Source organism: Hirundo rustica, chromosome 5 (assembly GCF_015227805.2).
Source record: "Hirundo rustica isolate bHirRus1 chromosome 5, bHirRus1.pri.v3, whole genome shotgun sequence".
NCBI classification, from domain to species: Eukaryota; Metazoa; Chordata; class Aves; order Passeriformes; family Hirundinidae; genus Hirundo; species Hirundo rustica.
The window spans coordinates 40,513,843-40,539,025 of record NC_053454.1 but is presented as its reverse complement, the minus strand read 5'-3'; the positions used below and the strand labels follow the sequence as shown (position 1 = coordinate 40,539,025).

Below are 25,183 nucleotides of genomic sequence, written 5' to 3'. Positions count from 1 at the left end.
TTGTTACTCCTGAAAAGGGGGCTTTGGATGGGAAATGGGATTCATATTATTTATTGTCACTCAATATTTCAGCCTTTAAAAGAATCATTTTAATGAGAACTTTTAGGAGATGAGAAGAGCCTGTGATTAGCATAGGCTGCAGAGAGTCAGTTATTCTATTTTTCTTACAGTGATTATGTCTAGCAGGTCATGTACTTCACTGCATATATAAATTGGGGTGTTGACAGGGCCAGACCACTGTTCTCCATTCCAGTGCCCTGGAATTCACCATCTCTATATTTTAGAGTAAGCTTGTCATCCCTGCAAAATATGCAAATACTCTTCCCAAATACTTTGTGTCTGGTAGACTTTTTTTTCATTTTCACCACTAGCACCATAGGCAGGCAGGGAAGGAGGAAACAAAGGGAACCCCACCTCAGCTGTCATTGATTCACTTCTCTATTTTTACATCACTGCAGTTACTCCAATACCCTGTCACGGGCAGCCACTGTTTTGGGCAGCAGTTTCCCATTGGAGTGGAGTCCCAGGCGTGAGGTGGCATTTATCAGCCGTGTGCATTCCGTGGGGTTGCAGTGTCTTGTCTTTTACAAGATGTGCTTTCATTCATGTGCTACATTAATGAAATAGAGCTTTCTCATTTTCTTGATTTCCACACCTCCACCCCTTCCCTCTCCTCCCCTCTAATGAGTACAATTTGGAACAGACAGAGAGGGATCTGCAGCCTTTCGGGAGGATGAGTTATGGCCCCAGCTTGGGGATGGAAGTACAGTAACTGGCTTCAAACAAGGTGTAACGTGATCATGGGACCACAGGTGTGGAAGAACCTCCTCCAGTCCTCTTCCTGCCCCAGAGCAGTATGAGAGAATTTCGTCATCCTTGGCAAGAGATTGTGCAGTTGATTATTGATTATTTCAGCATTAGTATGATGTCGTGTATTTGTCCGTATTGAAGAGTCCTCATATTTTTTCCAGACTTTCAGCTTCTTACAGTTATGTTGAATTCTGACTCATCTTTTAGCTTGCTTCCTTTCTATCTAAGCAAAGTAACTTTTGAATTTACATGTGCATGTATTCTCTCACTCCTCTTATATAGGTCACTATGAAAGATGTTGCATTTTCACTTTTGTTCTCAGTCAATTATATTTGCACTTGGTCTGCTTTCTGAAAAGTGAATGTTTCAGCTGAGTATAAAGCTAATTTCGTTGACAGGCTGGCTATCAAATCACTCAGCAAAGAGTTCCTATTGCAGTGAATGGAAGTCTGTCATACACTCTCTGCATAGACAACAAGATGAGCCAGATGGTGACCAAAACTGTGAGGATTAAACAAATTCAGTTGGAGCAAGACAGTGGAAAAAGTCTCCATGATGACACAAGGTGCCAAACTCTTGTGGACTTGAATAGGGCTGGTAGGCTGGATTATTTTCCTATTTTTCTCCTCCTTTTGGGTTAAGATGGGTCTTTAAAGGTAAACAGATGACAGGAAACAGGCAAAAAAATAAAAACAGCTTAATGGCTCTCTCGTTGAAAAAAATATTTTTGAAAACGACTGTTATACTTGAAGCAGATGAATACCTGTTTTTTTTTTAATGGCCAGTAAACCTTTCCCATTGGCTGTTGGTTGATGGCAATTGGCATTACCAAGTTAGAAATCTCTAGGGTCCAGTTTGCTCAAAACTGTGTCAGTCACATAGAGCCCTCAGCTATTTAAGCTCTGCTCTGTACGTGTTGTTAAAAAAATAAAATAAAATAGATCTAGTGAATCAAGTTTGTGTATAGAAAGAGTAGATGTTGGAATCTATTGGTGCATGAGTCAGACATTTCTTTTAATTATTAGCTTTGAAGAAATGTAGATTTCCTCTTTTTACTTGGAAATTGTAAATGGAGTGATCCAGAGAAGTGCACAACATAGGCAGCAACGAGGCTGGCCTAGTCTAACTGGGACAAAGTACTCTGGTGTCCATTGAAGCTGAGGGCTGTGGCTGCTCAGATTCCTTGAAAGCTAGGTCCTGAAGCTAAAAAACGAGATTATATCTGTTTACAGTTCTGCCTGCTCCAGAATTAGTTTAAGATAAATAAATTTGCATCTGGCTTCAAATGAGAGTCCTTCTAGAGGAAGGCAGAAGAGGAATGGGTTCTTCTGATCTGCATCTCATCAAAGGGTGGAGGGTTGTCTGCAGTTTGTCTGTTACTTTAAAAAAATAGCAGGAAAAGTTTTTATAGCAATCTGTAGCTAGGCCCACTGTGACAGTTACTAAATAATCGATGGGGGTTATGTATATTTTTAGGAAGCCCAAGTTCTTTCATGTGTTAGCCAGTTGCACTCTCATATGCCAAGATCAAAAGCTATCATTGAAAATCTCCTGTCTCGTTCCCTGCTAGGAGTCGGTCTCATGGAGGTTGTCATGGAGCCTGATATGTGCTGTGGGGAAGAAGCAGCTGCAGCAGTCAGAGAGCTTCAACTCATTCTGCAAACACTTGGGAGCAGCCAGGCAGTCATGGCAGGTACTGAGGGGAGAAAGGCATGTTCCCTTGTCACCAGTAATTCTCTGCATTTGCAGGGGGTTTGCAGCTTCTGGTTATTTTGTTCTGTGGTTGCTTGTAATGCATAGCCCTTTCTAGCTGTTGTTATTACAATCCTCAGAGTCTGTCCTAATGTCTGCCATGCTTATAGGCCTGCCTTTGTCTGCAGAGCTTTGCCATGCTAGATGTTATGTTTTCTCACACAATAACTTTACAGGATAAAGCTAGGCAGGAAGAAATGTCCCCAGGGTCCTTGTGGTGCTTCTCCCCGTCTCCATCTTGCTTGCCACAGCACTGCAGCACAGAAGATCTGTAGCAAGGATTAGTTGTAGAGTACGGAAGGGACAAAGTAGTGGGAGCATGGATCATCTTCTAAGTGTCAGGTCTCAGCTAGTCATAAATTGATGTAGGCAGTAAACTTGTGCTGGTGTCATGGATGAGATGGAGTAAACAACAGCATGGACAGAAATAGGTGCTGGAGTTAATTTTAGCCAAGATTACCTACCTTTCTGAGACCACTTCCTCTTGCAGGAAATGTTGCTTTTGGCACCAGCTCTTTCTGTAATTTTAAGGCTCCGATTTTCACAATAGGTGATGTGCAGAAGCATAGCCTGCATTCAGCCTCCTAACTGGTGATTCTGTCTCACTGATTGTAGGATTCAAATCATGCCGTTTTTCCTCTGTCTCAAAATTACCAAAATTTACAAGCAGCTCATGGTTACTGGTAGCATATAGCAGACATCTGCTTAAGACTTTAAAAGACTTTCAGACATTCATCCCCTCCACACATATCACAGTTAGCAGCTGCTTAATAATGTTCACAGTGTAAGCTATATTTTTGCCTGTGACAGTTGGCCTCACTGTCTGGCAACAAATTCAGTCCATACAAGTGAATGTCTCCTGGAGAACTGAGTCAGAGTGGTCCGTGCATCACACAATAAATGGGATCCAATAAATGCGGGCTACTTATGCAACTTTAATTTAATATAGCGGGAGATAATAATAGCTAGACATTATCTATTTCTCTGACTCTTTTCTCACACAAGTGTCCCACATGTCAAATAAGGCACAGTTGTCAGTATTAAGCAGCCAGTTTGGATGCTCCTTCAAGGGCCTTCGTGAGCATACATATATGCAATCATTTTTCACTACTGAATTGGCCCTAAGATTGCCATTGGAATTGCACTGTGATATCTTTTATCACAGGGAGATTTCTGACTTTATATGAGAATCTCAGTATTGGAGATACTTTTCTTCCAGGATAGTTAGCTATAAAAATATTTGGATTTTTTTGTTTTTCTTTCTCAGTGGAGGTTTTAGGGGCCTTTGCATGTACAGTAAAGACATGTGCCCAGTTCTATCAGATGTTATTTCATTAACAACAAAGAGATGGAAAGATGCTTTCATTGCAAAGTGGAAGAAAAGTAAGCTGGCTTAAAGAAAAAAAAGCAAAACAAAAAGCAAAACACCCCCCACCCCTTCTTTTTTTTCCTTCTTTTTTTTCCTTCTTTTTTTTCCTTCTTTTTTTTCCTTCTTTTTTTTCCCTTCTTTTTTTTCCTTCTTTTTTTTCCTTCTTTTTTTTCCTTCTTTTTTTTCCTTCTTTTTTTTCCTTCTTTTTTTTCCCTTCTTTTTTTTCCTTCTTTTTTTTCCTTCTTTTTTTTCCTTCTTTTTTTTTCCTTCTTTTTTTTCCTTCTTTTTTTTCCTTCTTTTTTTTCCTTCTTTTTTTTCCTTCTTTTTTTTCCTTCTTTTTTTTTCTTTTTTTTTTCCCTTCTTTTTTTTTTCTTTTAGGAATTTTCGTATTCTGGGTCTTTTGCTTATGCCTGATTAAATTCATTGTCTGATCACACTGACACCTACATCCAAGGAGAAACAGGTCATGTCTCAAATGAAGCAAGGGCAGGACAAGACTATTCCTTGTTTGGAACAAGTACGAGTTTCACCCCAAAGAGGCAGCACATGCAAAACACTTCCCTTGAAAGAGACTTTGGGTCATTCCAGCATCTTTGTCTCATTTGCATGTCTGGCAAGGCTCTATGAAGACAGAGGAAATTAGTGTGCTGTCATCCAGCCTGCTTTTACAAATTGTACCAAAGCCTCGCCGGTCAATTTAAATCTATTGACCGGAATGGGCTCTGAAGCCATAGCGTCTTCACAGTTTTAACTGAGTCATTTTGCACTCTCATTTATAATTCTATAATATTATTATGTATCCAATCAGTAGGCATTTGTTTCTTTTCATCTGTATTTAAAATAAAAAAAAAGAGAATTTAAAAAAAAAACACAGGAAAAGGCTACAGATGTTCACTGTGTAATATGGGGAAAATAATGTTTCTTAACATTCCAGGATGTAATACAACCTCTCCTGTTTGTGTATTCCCAGCAGCTGATAACTGTGGCAAGCCTTTTCTTCTCGGAAGAATAGAGAGATAATACTTAGAAAGATACAATTATGATTTCCTTGTGGTTAAGTCATTAAAAATTTTTAAGGACATTGGTCCATTTTATATAAAACTTTGTATAGTTTTTGGCAGCCAGGGACATTTTGGGGGGTAAGATTGCAATTTCCTGAAGGAGAGGGAGAGAATTACAAAAAAATCCACTGCTTCTCACATTTTGTCCTTGAGCTGTAAATTTCCAAGAACACCTTAGTAAATCTGTTCAACATAACCTTAAGTTCTTGTGTTCTATGCTAGGGTAGTATATATCCATCAAACTGTAATTCCAGAAGGTATTTTTGTGCTGCTTTGAGAGGAATGGAAGCTCACAATCCACCACTTTGCTTGTCTAATTCTGCCCTTTATTTAATAAGAGCTGTGAATCAGAAGCTCTTTTCAGTGTATGGCTTACAGGATCTGTGCTGCACTGCACCACGCAGTTTTCTGAGATGAATTATGAGCAATGATTTAAAATTATTTTGAATGATTCAAGGGAGTGCCTTGAGATGGAATCACAAACAGAAAGCTATGATGAAGTGGTTGCTACTCCTTTCTGAACATAGAGAAGTCTGCTCTTAAGGCACTGCACATAAAATGCAGTTTATTAACCCATTCCAAGGTTCTTAACTCTAGTGTACAGGGCAGGCTGTTGTGTTAATAAAATTTCCTTTTACAGAGGGTCAGCTGAGAGTGGATGCCAATGTTTCTGTGCATCATCCTGGAGAGCCTTACGGAGTGAGGACTGAAGTGAAGAATATCAATAGCATACGATTTCTGGCAAAAGCAGTAGGTAAACGGTGGTTGCTTCATTACAAGAGCATTTTAGGTATTTTATGTGGTATGAGATGAAATATGTCAGGCTCCTGAGTGCAGTAATTGGTCTTAAATGCCCTGATGAGCTTCACCTGGGTGTCTCCTCCATGTGCCTTGCCTGGTACAGGAGTACCATTTAGGCTCAGGCTGGGGCCTTCAGATCTTGCCTGAGTGGCTGTGTCACAGATGTGCCAGTTTTCAGTCCTGTCTCCCAATGGACCTTGGACCTGTTCTGTAGGCTTGCTCCCAGTCCTGTCTCAGGACTTGGCTCCTTGTGCTTCTCCCTGAGCTCCCTGGATGGACCCTGGACTCAGCTCATCCCCTCACCCTGCTGGGCACTGTCAGAGGCCTTTTTAGTAGTACCTGTCCCTGCTCATGCTCTTCAGACCAGTGGGACTGCTTCAGAGCATGAGAGCACGGCCTGGGCTCTGGTCACCCTTCACTCCTGGCTTATCCCTCTTTATGGAGCAGCCCCACTCTTGCTGCTCCCTGACAGAATAAATCTTAGTATGGGATACTCTGGGAAGAGCAGGCATGTTAGTCTGCAGGTTTTTTGCAGTAAAACCTCTGCCTACAAGAAGAATGGAGCAGGTGGTTCAATGCCTAGCATTACTAAAATACAGTAGTGGTGGTTTTGTGTCCTCCAGTGGAGATGTTTGCTTTCCCCTGAGTATGATGCACGGTATGTGTGAAGTTCAGATGCAGCTTGGGTATGAGGGAAAAAAAAGCTGATTGTTACTCCAAATCATCTCCAAAATGTATCCAAATGTATCTCCAAAAGAAAGCTGAACTAGGTGACTGCAAGGTCACCAGGAATGTATGACTTGACTGCAGTGCCTGGGAGAAAATGGTTTCCATTTAAAGGAAATGAAACCAGATGAGGAAAACACACAAAGAAAGAAACCGTGCTGGAGAGAGACAGTGACTGATAATTCTGCCTATAACTACTGCTGTTGATTTCATTAAGGTGAAAACAACAACGTCTTCCATTATGATATAGCAGTGAAAAATGAAATAGTGGAGTGCACTAAAGATAATAGTGTAGTCTAACAAGCTTATTCTTTTTTCTTTTATTAATGTCAGACTATGAAATACAGAGGCAAATTGAAGAACTTGAAAATGGAGGGACAATTTTGAATGAAACAAGAGCCTTTGATTCCAAGCTTGGGTGAGTTTTTATTTTGGAGGAACATAGGAATAGCTGCTTTTGAGTGCCCACATGTACCTAGTGACATGATCAGGAGCCGTAATATAATGTTGCTCAACTTGTGTCTTCTAAAGCTAATGTTCACAAGTATAGTCTCCTCATAGGGAGTAATTTAAGGCTGAGGCTTTTTCACAGCAGATTGTGTGCTGCATCAAGCAGTGTCTGTGAAAATGACTGCCCTCTTACATGCACTTATTCTTTGAAGTGGTTTTAAGAGGCTCTCCTAATTTTCATGAGGCAATGGTTTTGGGTTATGGTTTTGACATAGCACTAGTTCTGTGGTGTATCTCTAACTACATCTTGTTTTGTTTTTATTTTAGGTGCACAGTACCAATGAGAGACAAAGAAGGAAAACAGGATTATCGGTATTTTTTTTAAACAGACTTAACATTTCACAAACTGAGAATTTATTAAATTTCTGAAGTGTAGCTGATGTAATAAGGATGTAAAGTTAGTCAGTACAGTGAATATGTGTTGGAAGTTTACCTTCCACTGGAAGGGGCAGAGACCTATCAAAATCTGTGCTAGTCTGAGCAGTTCAGATCTGGATTGGTGTCTCATTTCTGGCACAACCCCTGGACCTTTCCCAAAGACTAGGCTGGGAGTACTTTAGCTCAAAGTGAGAAAGTTGAAGGTTTATTTTATGGGCAGTATAAGTGTATTCTTAAGAATGCCTGACATAAAACATCAGAATATTCTGAGTTCAGCGTTGTGCCTGCTTTAAGTAAATACAGAGAGAAACGCACCGGACCCTGCCTCTCCATGCTTCAATTCTGTGATCACAGATCAGTGTTTGAAAATCCTAGCTGCTATTGAAAGGTGTCAGCATTTCATGGGCAGGTTTCTACCTTGAAGTTCTTTGTAGACCTAATGAAGGTGCTACCTTGCTAAGTACTTTTCCTTCCATAAGTGTGAGATGACAGTCACTGAACCATAAAGTCACCTGGGAAGGATTTAGCTCTAGGGCTGAGGGGACAAGGTGTGGGTCCTGTTGGAAAGCAGTGCTGCTGGGAACGAGTCCTGAGGCAACACTGCAAGGCAGCAGCACAGCTGCTTAGGGCCATCCTAGTGCCAATCCTCCCAGAAGTTCCCTAGCTTTGCGTCCCAGAGAGAGCTTCCTGTTACTCCCAGAGTTCACTTTCCAGCAGGAGGCTTGCCGTTCTGCAGGAGAACTTCCAGAGCCTCTTAGCTTTGTCTGCTCTATGTTCCTGTTAGATCTTATATTCTACCACTGATCTTGCTACAGCAGAGCAACAATTTTGAAAACATCCCACAAACTTTGAATTTAAATGTGCCTTTTAGATTATGTTTTTGTAGAAATGCAGCAGTGCTCATTGTGTGAAATCCTTGTTATGGTAGGGGCAGGCACGAGGCTTATTTAAAAAGATTTAATTTGAAAAAATGCAGAAGAAGATTCATTAAAACCTAGACAAAACTGATGAGTCTAAGATATTTCAAAAAAAGATGGTAAAGATTATTACTAGTACTAAGACTATGAACAGTATTGAACTGTAAACTGTGTTTTTTAGGGTTTTTTGTAACAGTGCTGCACATTATACATTAATCTTAAATTCTATGTTTAGGTAGATTTTAAATAGAAATCATTATAGCCCTTTATTCTAGTGGTTTTGAACCCCTTGTTTGATCATATAAGAGTGAAGTTTCTGCTTCAATCGCAGTTATTTGAGTCATTTGAATTGGCCTTCTCTTTAAGGGAGCCTTTTGTTCTGTGATGGCACCCTGCTGAGCACAGTAACTTTGCTTTTAGCACAGCATGAGATTTCATCAAGATTTTTGAAGTTTGGCTGGAAAAGGTTACAGCCTGCCCAGATCACTCCTGGCAGTTGGCTGTCAATCCAAGTTCTTCCCTGCCAGCCCACTCCCATCTTTCTCCAGGTCTGTAATTTATGCTTGATGCCAAAAAGAGTGGGCTGTTTCCATATCTTTTACTGGTGCTATTGGGACTTTTTAATATTATTTTTGGTGCAGAAGTGTTTGAATTACCCCTTTTGTATTATAAACTCTTTAACAATTGGTGGGAAAATCCCTGAAGAAAAAAAAGAGAGGCTTTGCAACAGTTTGGGGCCTGATACCTTTCTACTTACCAGTGATATACCAAGTCATTAGTTTTTAATATTTTGTTTAGTTGAAAGGGTGGTACAGCTTTCATGGAAGTATAAACTTGTGATATAAATTTTATTCCTTGTTATTTAGCTTCTGAGTGAAAATAATTATAAAGGAGTTTTCCTTCGTTTTTACTAGGTTCATGCCAGAGCCAAACCTTCCCCCATTGATTCTGTATGATGCAAAATCTTTGCCAGCTAATATGAACCATCAGCAAGTGATAAATATTGATTGGATTCATGAGAGACTTCCTGACCTCCCCAGTGTGAAGAGAGAAAAGCTTGTTGAACAGTATGGTATTCTTCCTGAACACAGCTTCACGTTATTGGTAGGTCTATTGATCAAGTGCTAAAATAAGCCTAGAAACTTCAAAGTTGGATGGTTCTTGAAAAGATTTACAAATGTCATATTAACCGGCTGTCAGTCCTCATGAATATTCTAACTCAGAAGCCTGTCCAGTGCATGCTTCATACCATGCAGCCATCCACTAAGGATGGTGGAAAAAATGAACCAGACACAGTGTGTCAAGAAGTGTTTCTCACACGAAGAGCGGTCGAATAACTGGTACTTAGTATTGATCTTGTCTGTCTAGACATTGATGCAGCCCTGACTGACTGCAACAAATGTGCAGCTTCTGGATACAGACCCTTGTGTCTGCGTCTGCTCTTCAGCTCTGGGCCTGCTGCAAGGCTGGGCGCACTGACCATTTTTAATGAACGGGAACCAAAATCCAAAGTCTAAATCTGTCAGCTTTGTGTGCTCCTTGACCTACCTTCCACATTATTGGAAACACTCCCCCTCCTTCCCCCCAGATTTATTCCTAGGGAAATGTACCAAACGGTTGCACAGTTTCAACTTTGACCTCATGGTGCAGTTTACCAGGGATAGGTTCAGAAGAGGGGATGAGAAGGGAGACAGTGTGCCAAATACAGTTATAAATAAGTAAGTAACAGCAAAATCTCCTAACTCCCAAAACTATTCTAGACGACTAAGAGCTTCTTAAATGCAAACTGTCATCTCTCGTTGCCAGTGGTAACTCTGGGGAGGGAGTTAGTATACTCATCCTAGATTAGACATTTCACATACCCAGCTAAGCTAGGAGAATGTCCTGCTTTGGATACCACTGTCATTAATGGAGAGAGAAGGAAAAGGACTTTTTCAGAGTGAGATTCAGAGCAGAACTGTAAGTACTTTAAATTGTCCTCTGGAGGAGATCCTTTCCTTTGACTAAAAATGGAGAGCACTGCACATAACTACCTCATATCCCTTCTTTGTACGTCTGTAATTTAATACACTTGTACAGAGACTGATTTTACAGGAAGAAAATGATTGTGTTCTGAGGAAAGCTGTTAGGAAAACTGCTTTTGTGCTGCTGTGCCATTTTAGTGAGTTGCAGACTGTTTGGTGGGCAGGTGAGTCATAATTCTCATCAAAGTCACAGGACTGCAGTCATAGTATTAAGAGGTGTCAGCAGTTCTTACCTTTCTATTTCATTGTATAAGCTGCAAAACGTGATTTTGCGGCCAGTATTCCTGTTCATGCGTGCATTTTTTTCACACATTTCTAACATACTAAAATAAACATAGGAGTAGAAAGGGTAGATAGGTCCTGCATCCTTTCTTTCTGAATTTTTCTACTTCTTCCTCTCTGTAGTGCATTGGTCCTGCCAGCTGCTAAGTACTACAGCTGCTTGTTCATTTTCCAAGCCAGTAGTACAGGGAGGAGATTAGGAAAAGCAAAAGTAAGGCTTGTGGTTTGAGAGAAACACAAGTGAAGGAACAGAGTAGGGGAAAATCTAAAAATGATGCAAATACAATTACTCCCCACTCCCAGAATTAGCCTGATCTGCTGCCAGTCTGCAGCCAATGGCTCTGACTACATCCCCCAAAATGCCCTTCCCTCAGTTTTCCCTGTTGAGCAGGACATGAAGTAGAAGCAGTTTGGGTTGGCTGTTAGACTGTGCCCCCACCTGGCTTTGTGCTCGTCCTTGGCCTATTTGCTGCGGGGGGCAGAGTGGAGACAGAAAGTGCTGCTCAGCAGTAGCCAAAACACCTGTGTGTTGTCGGCGTTGCTGTGGTCACAAATCCAAACCACGGCACCCTCTTTAGAACATGAACTCCACGGCACCCGCTCCTTTCACTTGGCATCAGCCCACCTTTTGTGCGGATCAAGTTGCTGGTATGGGTGGCTTCTGTCATCTCTGCCAACTAGCCCTGTATGTTTGCTTCATCAACTGCCCTTTCTTTCAGCTGTTCTCTGAAATCCTTTATTGCCTTTGCTTTTCCCCTTTTCCTTTTTTTTCCTTTTTGCGACGTGTAAGACAATTAATGAGCTCCGAGCTGAAATTTGGGATTCAGCTTGTAATAAGCTAATGCATCCATCTGCATGCACGAAGCGAGCGCGTTCTCCGTTGCGGGTCTCCTTTTATTGTGCATTAGAATGTCAGCCTGCACGCTCCCCACCAGAGCTGCTCGCCTGTGCACTGGGACACCCGTTAATTCATCGGGAAGCGCCGTGTCCGTCGCTGCCTTCAGCTTGCCATCAGAGGCTGCGCAGGATTGCTGATAGGGCCAGATGCACACATCTAATGAGCATTCCTTCAGGTTAGAGCGCCCAGGAGTGCTCATTAAATAAATGGCAGTTGTGGAGGAATGGCTCTAAGATGCAAAGTCTGTTCTGCACCAACTTGATAGAGAAAGCATTTTGTGCCGAAGTTACAAACATACGTACGCCAGCACGCAGGTTAGCTCCCGAGCTTGCTTCCAGAGCTTTGTCCTCATGCAAAGGAGCTGCCTGAAAACACTGTGGTGCTGAGAAACTGAGGTTTTTCCTTTGCCTAATTACAGCATGTACTGAAAGGGAAGAAGTACCCTATTAATATCTTCATATCTGAAATGCCTTAAGTGTAAACGGCTTCATTCTTGGCAGTTTTATAGAAATTGCAGAAATAAATTATGTTTCTGATTTTTCTTCAGGCAGAACTATTCTTACTCATAAGGATATAATTCTTTGAGCCATGTAGACTCCATGGTATTTGGGTACTTGGTTTCTTCATTCAATTTCTACTTTGCTCTGTAACCTGATAAGCTGGCAAATACATCAGTCAGGAAGGAGAGATATCTAACAATTTTGCCAGTTATGGTATTACAGTATGTTCATCTTGCTATCTGTTGAGTAAAAAAATAAGATATATTGGCATAGACATTAATGTATAAATGCAATGCTTCATTTTCAAAATGCGTGCTGAGGTCCAACCAGAAAATACATCGATTGGCACAGTATGGCATGAGAAGAAAACCAGTCTGATCACTTCCTTTGTCATGTGAATTCCAAGTCTTCCTGTGCATCTCCTGTTCCTCAGCTTACTCAGATAAAAATGGCTGTTCCATTTGGGCTGATTGCCCTGGTGGAACAATCACACTGGCGACTCCTTCGAACAGTCAGAAGGGGGTTGCTGGAGAAATTGGTTTTGATTATTTTGTTTTATGCCATGCCATTCTCATACGTGTTAGTGTGCAGATGAACTTATGCTTATTTTTAGAATTCAAATCATTTTACAAGAAGCTTTAGGAAAAAGTTTGAACTTTCTTTGACTGGTCTGCTTGTCTACTGGGTGTTCTGGGTTTTTTTCCCCTGACAGCCTTGTACGTTTTTGCAACAATTGGTACCTCACAGTTGGTTATTGTAGGAGCTGTGATGGTGAAAATGGGAATAACAAAGCAGCAAATGACATTTTATTTGTGAACATTGAAGCAGTTTTCTTCTTTAGTTCTTTGGGAAACATTACTGATCTTTAAAAGAATAAGTTTGCGTTACAGTCCCAATGTCCCTAAAGATTGTACCTAAAGAATACCCACGGTATTCTCTAAAATAAAGTATTGTTTAAACTTCTTTAAAAGGTACCTGAAATCACTACACCACTAGGGTTTTTCACATCTCAGTGCTAGGAAATGATCATTTTAAACCATGTTTAAGAAAGAAATTTTCATCTGACTGAAATATTGGTATGTCGGGTTTCATGCCAGTGAGATTCGCATGAATAAATTACAGCATATTACACACCAAGTGTAATGGGAGCACAGAGTGGCCTGGATCACAAACATGATGCTACTATTCCAGATTTCTGAGTTTCTTTCAATGAAGTTTAAAGTATTTAGAATGAAGAGAGAACAGGAATTCCTGTAAATCCAGCATGTTGGAGCATGCGGTGGTTTTCAGCTCAGATTTGCCGCAAGGGACAGGTCTGTGAGTCTGTTGGTAGCTGGAGTGAATTTGGCAGGAAGAAAGTTTACCAAAATGTAAACCAAATAAAAGTCAAGTAGTGCAGTATCTAGAAACTGAAGCTAATCAAGTTATGCCTACATTTTTTTAATATGACAAGAAAATAAGGAAAATGTTTCATTTCTGTCAGTCATTCTGATGTTTTGACACTGCCTTACTTATTTCAGTCTAGCATTACTGGGTTTTCCTTCTCTTTGGCTACAGAAAATGACAGTTGCTTTAAAAAAACCAAAACGAAATGCAAGGGAATTCTGGGGAATGTATCTGGTTATGTGTGCACAAGTAGCGAGTTTGGGGTTCAGAGACTTGGTAGCATACGTAAGTCTGTCTCCCTGTATTTTCCTGGGATTTTCTGCACTTGCTGCCTGGAAGTCATCTGATTAAAATGAGAAGGCTGCATATGTTTGTCCTTGATTTTTCAAAGGTCTGGCAGCAGGATCAGAACTATAACTCCAGCCAGGCTGTAAGCATCCAGAAATCTGGATGTACACACTGCTAGGGATACGTTCTGTAGCCTATACATGGTGGAAGTGCTGGATGTGCTGTGTCTGAGCTGTGTAGCTGCATCCAGACATGCAGCATCTGCAGACATTATTTGCCTGTGCATAATGTTATAGCTAGACCTACTCTGCCTGGAATGTTTGTAAAACCTTCTGCAGCATTTGTAAAGAAACCAGCATTCAGACTTGTTCACTTTTTTCCTACCTAGATTGGACAATCGTTGCTGTGTAAAGGAACCCACAGTTTAAATAATGAGTGTTTGTTTGTGCTATTGAATCCTGAGGTGAATTAGAAAGAGTACAGTACTTGTCAATACATTGTTCTAGGAATTCTGCTTAACATACAGTTTTTAATCAAGTTTACTGTGCTTTGATAATCCTGTCTTTCCTTTACTGTTTTTAAGTTGAATTTGTTCCCCTAGTTTATTTAGCCGTGGTTTTGCATAATTTGATTAGAGAGTAACTGCTAGTTAAATTAGAATGCTGGAGAAGAAGAGAATGATGTCTATGTGGATTAGATAGATAACTAGTGGGAGTTAAAAGGTTTACCTTGGTTCGCAAAAGACCTCAGTGGTTTTCCAGACTGACAACTTGGTTTCGTTGGTCATGGTCTCAAGGTGAAGGGGATGGGTCTGATTTTTGTCACACCAGTTTTACAGAACAGACATTAATCTAGGTACATTTTGTTCTTTTTCACAGAACAGAGATCAGTAGTTTGCAGTCTTCTCAAAAGCATCAAAAGTCATCATTATCAATGAAAAATGTGGTATCCAGAGCTTTTGGAAGTTTGTGTTGTGAGAGTTTGGACAAGGAAAGTCTAAAATTCTGTATTGCTATGGCAGTAAATGGCCTTTAAAAACAAGGACAAATGAGAGTGTTTTGATGGGAAGTGAGTGGAGAACTCAGGCTTTCTTTTTTGGTTACCCTGCTCTCTTTTTGCTCATAACTGTTCAGAGATCTGGCTGCAGTCAGTGTGTGCTTGAGAAATGTTTTTGCTGTGATGACTGTATACTTAGAATAGCTCCTTGGCTATCTCTAAGCTGTTACCTCCTGACTTCTGAGAGCTGGCTTGTCCTTCTGTATGTTTATGGCACATACTGCAGAAGTCCAGTGGCATGCTGGATTTGGATTCCTCCTTTCAAAGGTAGGAGCTGCCACTTCATACCTCTTCAGCCTTCAGTGAACCTAGTGAGTTCTGTGCTGCATTTAAAGGTCCATCAGTGCCTTGAAGACAAACACCACAGCATTCAACAGACTGTACAGTATCTGTTCTTCTAAAAACAATCTCAGATTTCACTTAGGCTATAAATTGAATCTCCCACTGTTAAATCTTCTGAGTTTTTAGTGTGCTTTGTAAAAGCTTACCACAGCTTCTCGGGAAAAAAATGGAAAAATAAACCCCTGCTTCTTACATATGACCTCTTCCTATCACTGAAGGGTAAATGTAAGCTAAACTTATTCATTCAATTCAAAATAAATGCAAGTGATTTCAAGATCAAGAGTGAAGTAGCTGCAGACAATTTCAGAAAAAGGCTCTTCTTGGTAAAAGGTAGCATGACAGTCTGGTGAGATTGTATTTTCTAGTATTATACATAAAACACTTGCAAAGATGAGAAAGCTTCTGTGCAAATGCCAAATTTAGGGAGGTATTAAGAGAAAAAATGATCGCTCATTTGTTGGAAGTTCCACTGAAACAGGATGACAGATAAACTGTATGTTCCTGTTCAAGGCAAAAGATTGTCTGCTGTTATGTTAATAAAATTACAAAGTCTTGTGAATTTGCAGTGAATTCACAACTGACATTTACTTTAGGACTGAGCATTTATATGCTGACTGTGATTGTATAATTGGAAACTCTAGCTTTTGTCACCTGCCAGGTCACTAGGTGACCCTGCCTTGGCAGAGGGGTTGGACTGGATGATCTCTAGAGGTCCCTTCCAACCCTAAGGATTCTGTGATTCTGTAATTGTGTTTGCACTCCAGTATCCCTTTGATACATTGAACTTTTCTTAAACAGAATGAAGATGGACTAGCAGAATTCTTTGAAAGTGTGGTAAAACAGACCCAAATGAAGCCAAAGAAGGCAATTGGCTGGATTCTGAACGACCTGCTCAGTTACTTGAAACAACATTCCCTTACAGTAAAGGAAAGGTCAGTCTTCTTCATTGCTACAGTGGTGAGACAAAGGGATCCTTTTCTCATGACTGGTACTGTGTCACTCCATTGCTCATGGCTGCTTTAGTTGCTACCTGGGAAGTTTGTTACTCCACGTATTCCTTGGCTCTGTCCTGCTGAATGGAGTTAGACAAATCTGTGGCAGAGAAGAGGATTGTGTAGTTAAGAGTAGCAGTCAGTCTTTAGAGTGCAATGATGGTAAGGCATTGTCAAGCCATTAGTACTGAACACGAGGAAAAATAGCTTGTCCTACTAACTGTGTGATCTTTAGGCAAGCAGCAGTAAAACAGATGCATTATTATAGATTACCTTATTCTCCGAGGTAACTTCTGCCCACTTTTTCCCTAGCCCAGTCAGTTCTTCTCTCCTGGCTGACCTCTTGAACCTTCTGGAAAAAAAAGAAATTTCTTCTACAGCAGCAAAGCAGGTAAGTACCTTTTTGATTTTGCTGTACGCTGGATCAGTGACTGCTTACTTCAGTTGTGTAGCAATTTTAAAATCATTGTGTACCAGTACAATGGTTGCTTTAAAGGGAAATTAGAGTGTTGATAAAGGATAACTTCTGTATCTATACTATATACATACAGTAGATGCAAATGCCTTATGTGTGTATATAATCTTAGAGCTATATCTACATATTCCCTGTTAGAAGGGGGCAGAAGCCGAATAGCAGACTGAAACAATGTGAACTGAACTCAAATAAATCCTGCTTCTGAACAGAGCAGACAGTAGATCTCAGTTTCACTATTCCAGTCAGGCCTGCGTGAAAGGTCAGTGGGAGCTAATCCATGGCTTGCAGTTAAGATGAGTATCAGTTACCAGATTCCTGGGGACAGTAAGGTCTACGTTCCCAAGCATTAGCACATGGCAAAGGATAGAATTCATCCAAGTGTAGTCACAAAAGGAGTTCTGCATTGGTGTACCTGAGTCAAAAGTAGCAGAGGTCTGGCCTTTCTTTTATCCTTGCTTCTTTGAGCAAGTGCTGTCATGAAGCTTTCAAGCAAGTAAAGCTGGGGTTTTTTTTTTCCATCTTGCCTAAGACAGTCTGAAAAATCAGCTCTTTATGATTTATATCTAAAATTGTGAACTGGTTATGATGGGAACACTACGTCTGTATTTGTAGACAAAATTTAGAGGCTTTTTTGTGATGGGCCATAATCAGTCATTCACCTTAAATTGCTGCAAGCTCATTTATGTGGAAGATTTGTCTTTTCAGATTAATTATTATACTCTAGATAAGTTCATTAGGTGACTGTTTCAGTGTTTATCAGTGAAACTGTTAAATGAACTGGGAATGAACTTTCTGGTTTGTTTTCTCTTTTTGGAGATGCTTGTGGTTCTTAATTAAGTTGGTCTGCGTCTGTGGATAGCCAGCTGCATAAGACAGGCGTCATAAATAGGGATTTAAGTGCCTGGCTTCAGGCATGTGTGTTTGGAAATTTTGTATTGGAAAAGTAAAAGCTTCAAAAAGGAGATAAAGTATTAATAGGAAAAGCGCTGGAATGCAGAGCAGCTCTGTGCCTGCGGGGTTGTGGCACACCCATCAGTTCGGTGTCTGTGTTTGAAAAGGAAGCTTCAGAACTCCAGTCTGAACTCTCCTGCTTGTGGAGGTAGGGAGAGAGGACTAATGCTCTTCTATGGGATTTTCTGCTTTGTGATATATTTGTGTGCCGGGCACTTCTGACAGGTTGTGAAGGGTCAAGAATTCCAGAAATGCATTTGTTGTTTAATTACCCACTCCTTGTAATGTGCATGTTGTCCCCAGTGATCTGAAACTGGACCCAGAAATCGCAGTACTGTTTGCCCTCACCGAGCGATGATGCTATCAAACTGCAGAAACCTTGCCACATTTAGAAAAGTATTTTGGTTGCTTGGATGTCAGAAGAGTAACAAATGTTTATAACAATTCTCAGCAGTAGGCAGAGACGCTGGATGGCCCGAGGGCAGAAAGTGCTATATATACATCAGCAGATGAATTGCAGCTCTTGGGGAGGGGAGCACGATCTGCAGTGGCAGACACCGATCCAGTGGGGAGGGATGGAAGGGTTCAGTGGGGTGAGCGCACGGACACGCGTACGCGTACGTGCTCACTGCAGGAAGTTGTTAAGCACTTAAATTATTTAAAAGGTTTTGTGTTCGGGCTCTTCTGTCTAAGGCAGTAAAACAGGCAGATAAAAGCTGTGAGCACTGGCTGTACACACTGAGCATTGTGTGGTAGGACACAGTGCCAAGCTAAGGGCACTGTGTGCTCACATAATTACCACGTAGGTAATTACAGAGCTCATGCCCAACTTGCCATCACACATAGTGTCCCACTCCAGAGGTCTCCAAAGCAGTTCCAGGCTGGCATGCCTGTGCAAAGGAGGGAGCAGCTTCCAGCTCTGCTGGCACACGGGGTTGTGGGTGAGCCTGTCCTGGATCAGATGGATACACTGCCTGTGGCCCAGCCCAGAGGTGCTATTTGGAAGCCCACAGTGCCAGGAGTCAGTGCTGCTCACCCAGGGCTGAAACCAGTCCAGTGGGGAGCGTGCCTACGATGGAGCCTTGCTCCTCAACTCGCCAAGCTGGCAGCAGATCCGTGTCTGGCGTAACAGACCTGCCTGGGAGTTACGGCATTATGGGAGGAGGCTGGTTCCTGGGCCAGGGAAGTGGAAACTTGTCCCTGGTGCTAAGAGCCGTGCTGGAGTAACTCCTTGCAGACACCCTTGTCATTGGTTCATAGGGGAGCCATGCCCAGCAGGCCATGGAACAGAGCAGTCCTTGGTTTTTGCTGGCTGCTGCAGTTGCATAGGTCACCCACGTAGGAATAACTTCAACAGACCTGCTTGGCACCCCTACTTTAAAGAAGATAGCAGGGAAAGTAGAGTACCCATAGAGGGAAAGATAGAGTACAGTACCCCTATCTGAACAGAACCATCTGCTTTGACAATTACGAATACACCATCTGGAGGACTGGACCCAACCTGCCCCCTGCTTCTCTGAGAGGCCAAGGGACACCTGCCAGACATGAAGGCTTCCGTCACTGGAAAGGAGAGGTGCCCACAGGACTTGCAGGAGGGGTGCTGCCTGCTGCTTTCCTCCCGCCCTTGGCAGCAGATCACTGCAGATAGGGTTTCCAGTTGGAGCATTCTTAGGCACAGCAGTCGGCTGGCATGGTCACCCGTTGCAAAATGTTTGATATGGTGCCCATGACAGCCAGACGTCTAAGTCCTGATTAATTCATCTTGGGCAATGCTGCTATACCTGCATAGGTGGAGACCACAGAACATCATTAAAATCTAATCCCACTCAGGCAAGAATCAATAGTAGAAGCTACTGAGATTTCAGTAATGGAAATGAAGCTTGAGATTCACATTTTGGCTCTGGAGACTTCATAATTTGATCCTCCTGTGCTGGTGCAGGCAGTTTGTGTAAATGAGTTGAAGTCATTTTTTAAACTGCTTTCTTTAGATTTGTATTCCTTGCCAAGTGGAGAAACACATTTTTTAAAAGTGCATCTTTGACAGGTCTTGGCCACATCTCTTTCTGCTTTCCTACATACCTGTAAACAAGCAAGGGCCTTGATAACATTGTTGCTCTACTAAGTGGAGATGCTTGTTACCAAATGGGAAGGGACACATGATGCAGCTGTCACAGAGAAAATCTGGTGCCTTCAAGGTTTCTAATGGGCAGGCTTTCCTCAATGCCAAGAAATATTTGGCATAGGCATAACAGGGAATCAGAGCTGGATCTCTCTCTTTCAAGCTGTCCTGCCCCTGATCTAAGTCAGCCTGATGTACATGTTGCTCCTGGGTAACTCCCATGGTTGGCTGCATAGATTTTGTTCGTTGCAGAGTTCCCCTTCCTGCAGCCCATGGCATCCTGCTTGAATATGTACCAGTCCTAAAAATCCATCAGCCTTTTTCCTGGAGAGTGAAAGGGCTTATTCATTGTCCACTCTGATTTGTGCAGTACTTCAGACTGTCCAGGGTGTTTGGCTAGAGGCTGTGCTGTGCCTGGCAAGGACAGGGCTCATTCTGAGGGGTGACATACAGTCTGGGTGCCTTGGGAGGCCTCCAGGACAAAAACCTTCCTGCTTCATCCCTCAGGGAAGAAGCAGAAGGGCTGCCTGGAGTAGCAGTGGAGTGCAACAAACAAACAAAAAAACAAACAAACAAAAACCCCAACAAACAAACAAACACCCACAAAAATAGGCAAGCAGCTGTAGAGAGGCTGAATCTCTGTTGGATATGATACATTTATTTCTAGGGTTATTCCAGGTAGCACTGGCATGATGATTTTTAAATATCAAGCTAGAAGGAAGATCATGTAAAAGACATCCTATACAGCACTGATTTATTCAGTATAAAGATCTGAAAGCTTTACTTACAGCTGTTGTAACTCTGGCTGCTTATCAGTAACTTCAATATTGTCATCTGCCTTTGGCCCTCTCACAAGGAAAAATTAAGATATAGCTGCCACAATACAGCCGTGTGTCATTACCCTCTCACAAGGTCTCCAGAAGAGTTGATAAGATCCCATCAAAAGCTTAAGAGTGCCACGGGTAAACAAATATCCTCTTGCAGCAATTGTATGAATGCACAGTTCTTAAATACTTGCTATGACTAGAGAACTCTTTAACCAAAGGTCTTTTGTACCTGAAAATCTGTCATGCCGAAGTAAATTGCTGGGGTAGTTAAGATCCCATCCCATGTCCTTCACTCCACCTGAGTTCTCTTGCCGCCCTGCAAATTATTTATTTAACGTGCAGTTTGAATGCCCCTCCTTGTCTTCCCATCCCAGCCTCTTCTTCATCCTACAGGGAATACTTAGTGCTGAAACTTGGACAAGACATTCATTTCCATACTGGGACACAGCAATGGCCCAAACATACAATTATATCTTCAGCTCAGGATGGAGCACAACGAGCTGTTTTAATAAGGGTTTTCTTACTCTCCTCCCACGGCCTTGAAATAAAAGCAAAGGGAATACAGAAAATGACTGCCCAAGGAAATTGGTTTTTTATAAATGTTCTCTTCTCTGAAGTGTATTCCAGGGCAATAGCCCTGCTGCAGTGTAGGAAAACACTGGCATTAACAAGTGATTATTCCACAGGCCTGGGTTTGCCCAGCAGTCCAGTAGTTGGAGATGATGCATAGGTGGGCTGGAGCTGCTGCATTCATTCTGCTTGGCACCATTTTTCTTGTGCTTTGTCATACGTATCCTCATTACAGCCGGCTGGTGAGGACTGGTAATGGGATGAGTTACCTGGGATTGGACTTGGTACAACAGTCAGCTAATCGTCAGTTCCTGGGCAGAGCCATTGCTCACGGAGATGCATTTCCTTGCTGCTCCCAGACAGTTCTGTGAATGATGTGACAAGAGCAGGAGTACTGGTGCAGGAGCAGCCTTGCAGCCATCCCTGCTGTGGTGGCTCCTGTCCCAGCCAGGGAGTGGCAGCTCCAGGCACGAGGGACAGGGGGCTGTGCTCAGCACTGGGGGAGCGGGCAGGGCCCGGACTGCAGGAGGCTGCGCAGTGCTTTGTCCCTGTACAGGTGGCAGAAAAGGAGGGGGATACAAGGGCTCTTTCAGAGAGGCACGTGATTAAATCTTGGGCTTGTTCATGTTTAGACAATCTCCTCTTAGTGAAAATAGGGCTTCTTGGATCCGTAACCAAAATACTGCGTGTAAACAATGTTGGTAAGTCAAGCCACTGACCTTTGCTGCTTTTTTTGTGATTTTCAGGTGCTTGCAGAATTGTGGAAGGGAGAAGGGAAGACTCCCCTTGAAATTGTTAAAGAACAGAAACTTGAACTGTTACAGGATCAAAAAGAGCTTGAACAGATCTGCCAGGCAGTGATTGATGGACAAGAAAATGAGGTGATTATGATGGTGCTGGGAACCTTCTGCACTGTGACAGTCTGTGGCACTGAAAGGGGGTTAAAATAGCCTCTCTTTTTCTTCCCTTTTGATGGCATTTGTGCTCTAGAGCCAGAGCAGTAAAGCTGCTGCCAAAATATTTTCAGGCTTTTCTTCTCCTTTCTTATTTTACTAAGTGGGTTTTTTGAAACTGAAGCTTACACAAAATGATCTGCAAAACAAATTACCAGGCTGGCTAATGTGCTAAGTCATTCTGAGAGCCCATAAAACTTTAATGCAGGAAAGCAAAACTGCAGGGCCCTGTCCCTCTCCAGCTGTACCGCCATTAACCTGATCCTGCCACCCAGCCACAGAACTCTGATTTTTATGTCATATGTTGTGATATTGGGGCAACACTGTTAAACTGTTCTGAAGCTGGAGACTGAAGTCACTTGCCAGCAAGGCATATATTAGTTATGGAATTAGAGACTGTATCAGAGCTGGCAAGGCAGAAATTCTACTTGTATCTGACTTTTTGCCATGTCCCTATCTCTGTCCACTGCCAAAGAGAGGAACCTCACTGGCTCTCCTGCCTGACAGCGGCTTTGGGGTGGGGAGGAGCCAGAGCCCTGCGGCAGCAGCAGCGGCTCCACAGCTGCTGCCCCCTCTGCTGTTCTGCTGGGCTGTGGCAGCAACACAAACGCTCCCCTGTGGGGGATGACTGGCTCTTCCCCATCTCCTTGGAAAGACGCAGCAGCCAGTGTGGCTCAGTCTAACAAGGTCTGAGCTGGAAAAAAATTGGAAAAAACGCTTGTAGATCATGAAAGGGAGGAATGGGAAGGGATTGTGACAGAGTCTATATAATCTGCTTTATAAAAAGCAAAATGAAAACAAGTGCTTATATATTCTCTGGAGCAAAAATGTAAAAGCAGTAGTGAATAGCTTACTTCTAATATAAACAATGTCTAGTTCCATTTGCCACTTGGAAAAAAACATTAACATCTTTTGAGAACAATACCACCCACTCCAGATCTCATTGGGGGATGCTAACAGCTCTGCAAGAGCTTTTGATAAAATGAGCTTGCAGTAGGTCGGCGTGACCTCCATCCGACTTGACTCATTTGCAGAGCCTGATAAAAGTGCTGCTGTATTTCCAGGCTGGCATAAAAGCAGACGCAGAGAGGGAGAGAATGTTAGAACTGACTGGGAAGTGCAGGAGCTGAAGGTCCGTAACCACACTCCCACTTCAATGTGTTTTGAGAGTAACTTTTTTCAGAATGAAATAGCTTCTAAACAGCTGCTCAGACCAATGCTGAGCACTTTATGACAGTGCAGGACTGGGACTGTACTGCACTCTGCCCCACATAGGTAATTTCTAGCACATCCAGAGCAATGAGTCCTTTCCACTGTGCAACATAACGGAGAAGACTTTAGACTGACAATAATTCAGAGACTGTAATGAGAAGCAGTATTTGCACCTGAATTTGGTATTGGCACAGTGCGTGGCTCCTATGTCTGCAACCCTTCCCTGAATATCTGCAAGTATGTTACCCTGTTTCTTTGCATCTGCTGTGTTCTGCCCAGTACTCTGACAAGGTAGAGAATGCCTTCCCTGCCACACAAACGGTAGGAAGGCCAGATGCTTCTCTTTCAGCAGTAGCATCTCCTTCAGGAAGGCCCAAAGGTGAAATTTCTGATCCTTTCAGCTTTTAAACACGGCCCTTGCAATGTAGCAGGTGATTGTGCATCAAAGGCTGTCTGATAGGAGGTCATATCTGACCAGTTAATTAATCATCACATTGCAAAGGATTATGTGCTTGAAGGAAACGAAAACCACCTACGTCTTGTGCTTGAAGGACCTCACCAATATTATCAAATAGATTTTGATTCAATGCAAATTACTTGTTATAACAGGACATTATATTCAGCAAAATGGTAGATCCTATTAGCAAGGAAAGACCAGCTCACTCCTCTGGCTCTTTTCCAGGAAGCTGCTGTTCAGGCTGCAGACACTGTAAAATCCAGAAGTGTCTTCTGACTCTTTCAATAAGAGGAGCTCTTTCTATTAGTTCTAAGGCCCTGCTGCTATAAGGACTTGCTGTTCTCTCATGGGAGCAGAGCAGGAGCTTATTGCAAAGCTGAAGGCAGTTTTTATAAATAACACTTTAGCCCAAAATGCAGTCTTTTATCACAATAGTACAAAGAACAAAAATATTCATACCGTGGTTGGGAATGAGTGAAGATGTTTGGTTTTCCTGTAACAATGGTGTCTGTTGCATTTTTTTCTTTAAAGGTTATGGCAATAAAGGCAGGAAATCGAAAAGTTCTAAATAAGTTAATTGGTCTGGTACAAAGGAATACACAAGGACGGTCCAATCCTGTTTTGGTGAAGCAATTATTAGAGAAGAAGCTATCAGAGTAGCCACAAGAGAAAAAGCTCACAAGCAACTGAAGAAGGACGTGCTTCGTTCTGTCTGCAAATGAACTTTGGTGTCTCATTGTGCAGTACTGCGCTTGTTGCTTATACTTCAAGCAGCTTGAAGTCCCAGCCTTCCCTGGATGCATCAGCCAAAGGCAGATGGGCCAGAGAAAAGCAGGATACAGCCATTTGCATCTCCCACGCTTTGATGTGGCACTTGGAAATGTGATTTCCACACAGCCCTGGGAAACAAGCTCCCAGAGGTGTCTGTGAGTATGCAGAGCGCTGAAACGGCATGGGTTAGTTTTCTAATAAAGCAGGTACAAACTCAGCTTTTCTGTCTGCCTGTTTATGAGAAGGGAGATTCACAATCTCAAATACTCCATTTGGGCATGCACACTGTAACTCACTGCCAGTGTGAACACAACAGTAACAATGAGTAAAACACCCAGAAGTAATCGAGAGAACCACGTGCGCCTCAATGCCTAACAGAAGGGGAAAAACTGTTCACTGCTATCATTCTGCCTGGCTTCTGAGGACAGGGGAAAGGATGAAGCCACGAGCTGCTGAAGCTGCTGTGTGCCTAAGGGTAGTGCCAAAGACAGAAGTGCCAGCATCTCACCCTGTCAGATTGTCTGCTTGCCTTCTCCCAGTTCTGCACCCACATCCCTGCTGTGCCTGCTCTTAGTTCTGAGGAGTGCCTGAGAAGGATGTGCCTGAGCCCTTCTGAGGGTCACATGCCATTTTGGCCTCAGAGGTTCAGAACAGCAGATGTGCTTCTCCCAGCCCTGTACAGTCTACAGCAGAACAAGCAGAATCATAGAATAGTTGGAGTTGGAAGGGATCTGTAAGGATCACTGGAGTCCAGCT

At 42.3% G+C, this 25,183-nt stretch overlaps 1 protein-coding gene across 1 annotated transcript in view; it reads left to right on the top strand.

The window, feature by feature from the left end:
* The window catches only part of GATB (glutamyl-tRNA amidotransferase subunit B), a 42,557-nt gene extending 17,913 nt beyond the window's left edge, over positions 1-24,644 (top strand). Inside the window, exons 4-13 of the mRNA XM_040065386.1 lie at positions 1,209-1,407; positions 2,381-2,503; positions 5,633-5,746; positions 6,853-6,937; positions 7,297-7,341; positions 9,239-9,428; positions 15,899-16,032; positions 16,405-16,483; positions 21,781-21,915; positions 24,188-24,644. Coding sequence (XP_039921320.1) covers positions 1,209-1,407; positions 2,381-2,503; positions 5,633-5,746; positions 6,853-6,937; positions 7,297-7,341; positions 9,239-9,428; positions 15,899-16,032; positions 16,405-16,483; positions 21,781-21,915; positions 24,188-24,316 — 1,233 coding nt within the window. The 3' untranslated portion in view covers positions 24,317-24,644. The remainder of the gene's footprint in view (positions 1-1,208; positions 1,408-2,380; positions 2,504-5,632; positions 5,747-6,852; positions 6,938-7,296; positions 7,342-9,238; positions 9,429-15,898; positions 16,033-16,404; positions 16,484-21,780; positions 21,916-24,187) is intronic.
* The last annotated feature ends 539 nt before the right edge of the window (positions 24,645-25,183 follow it).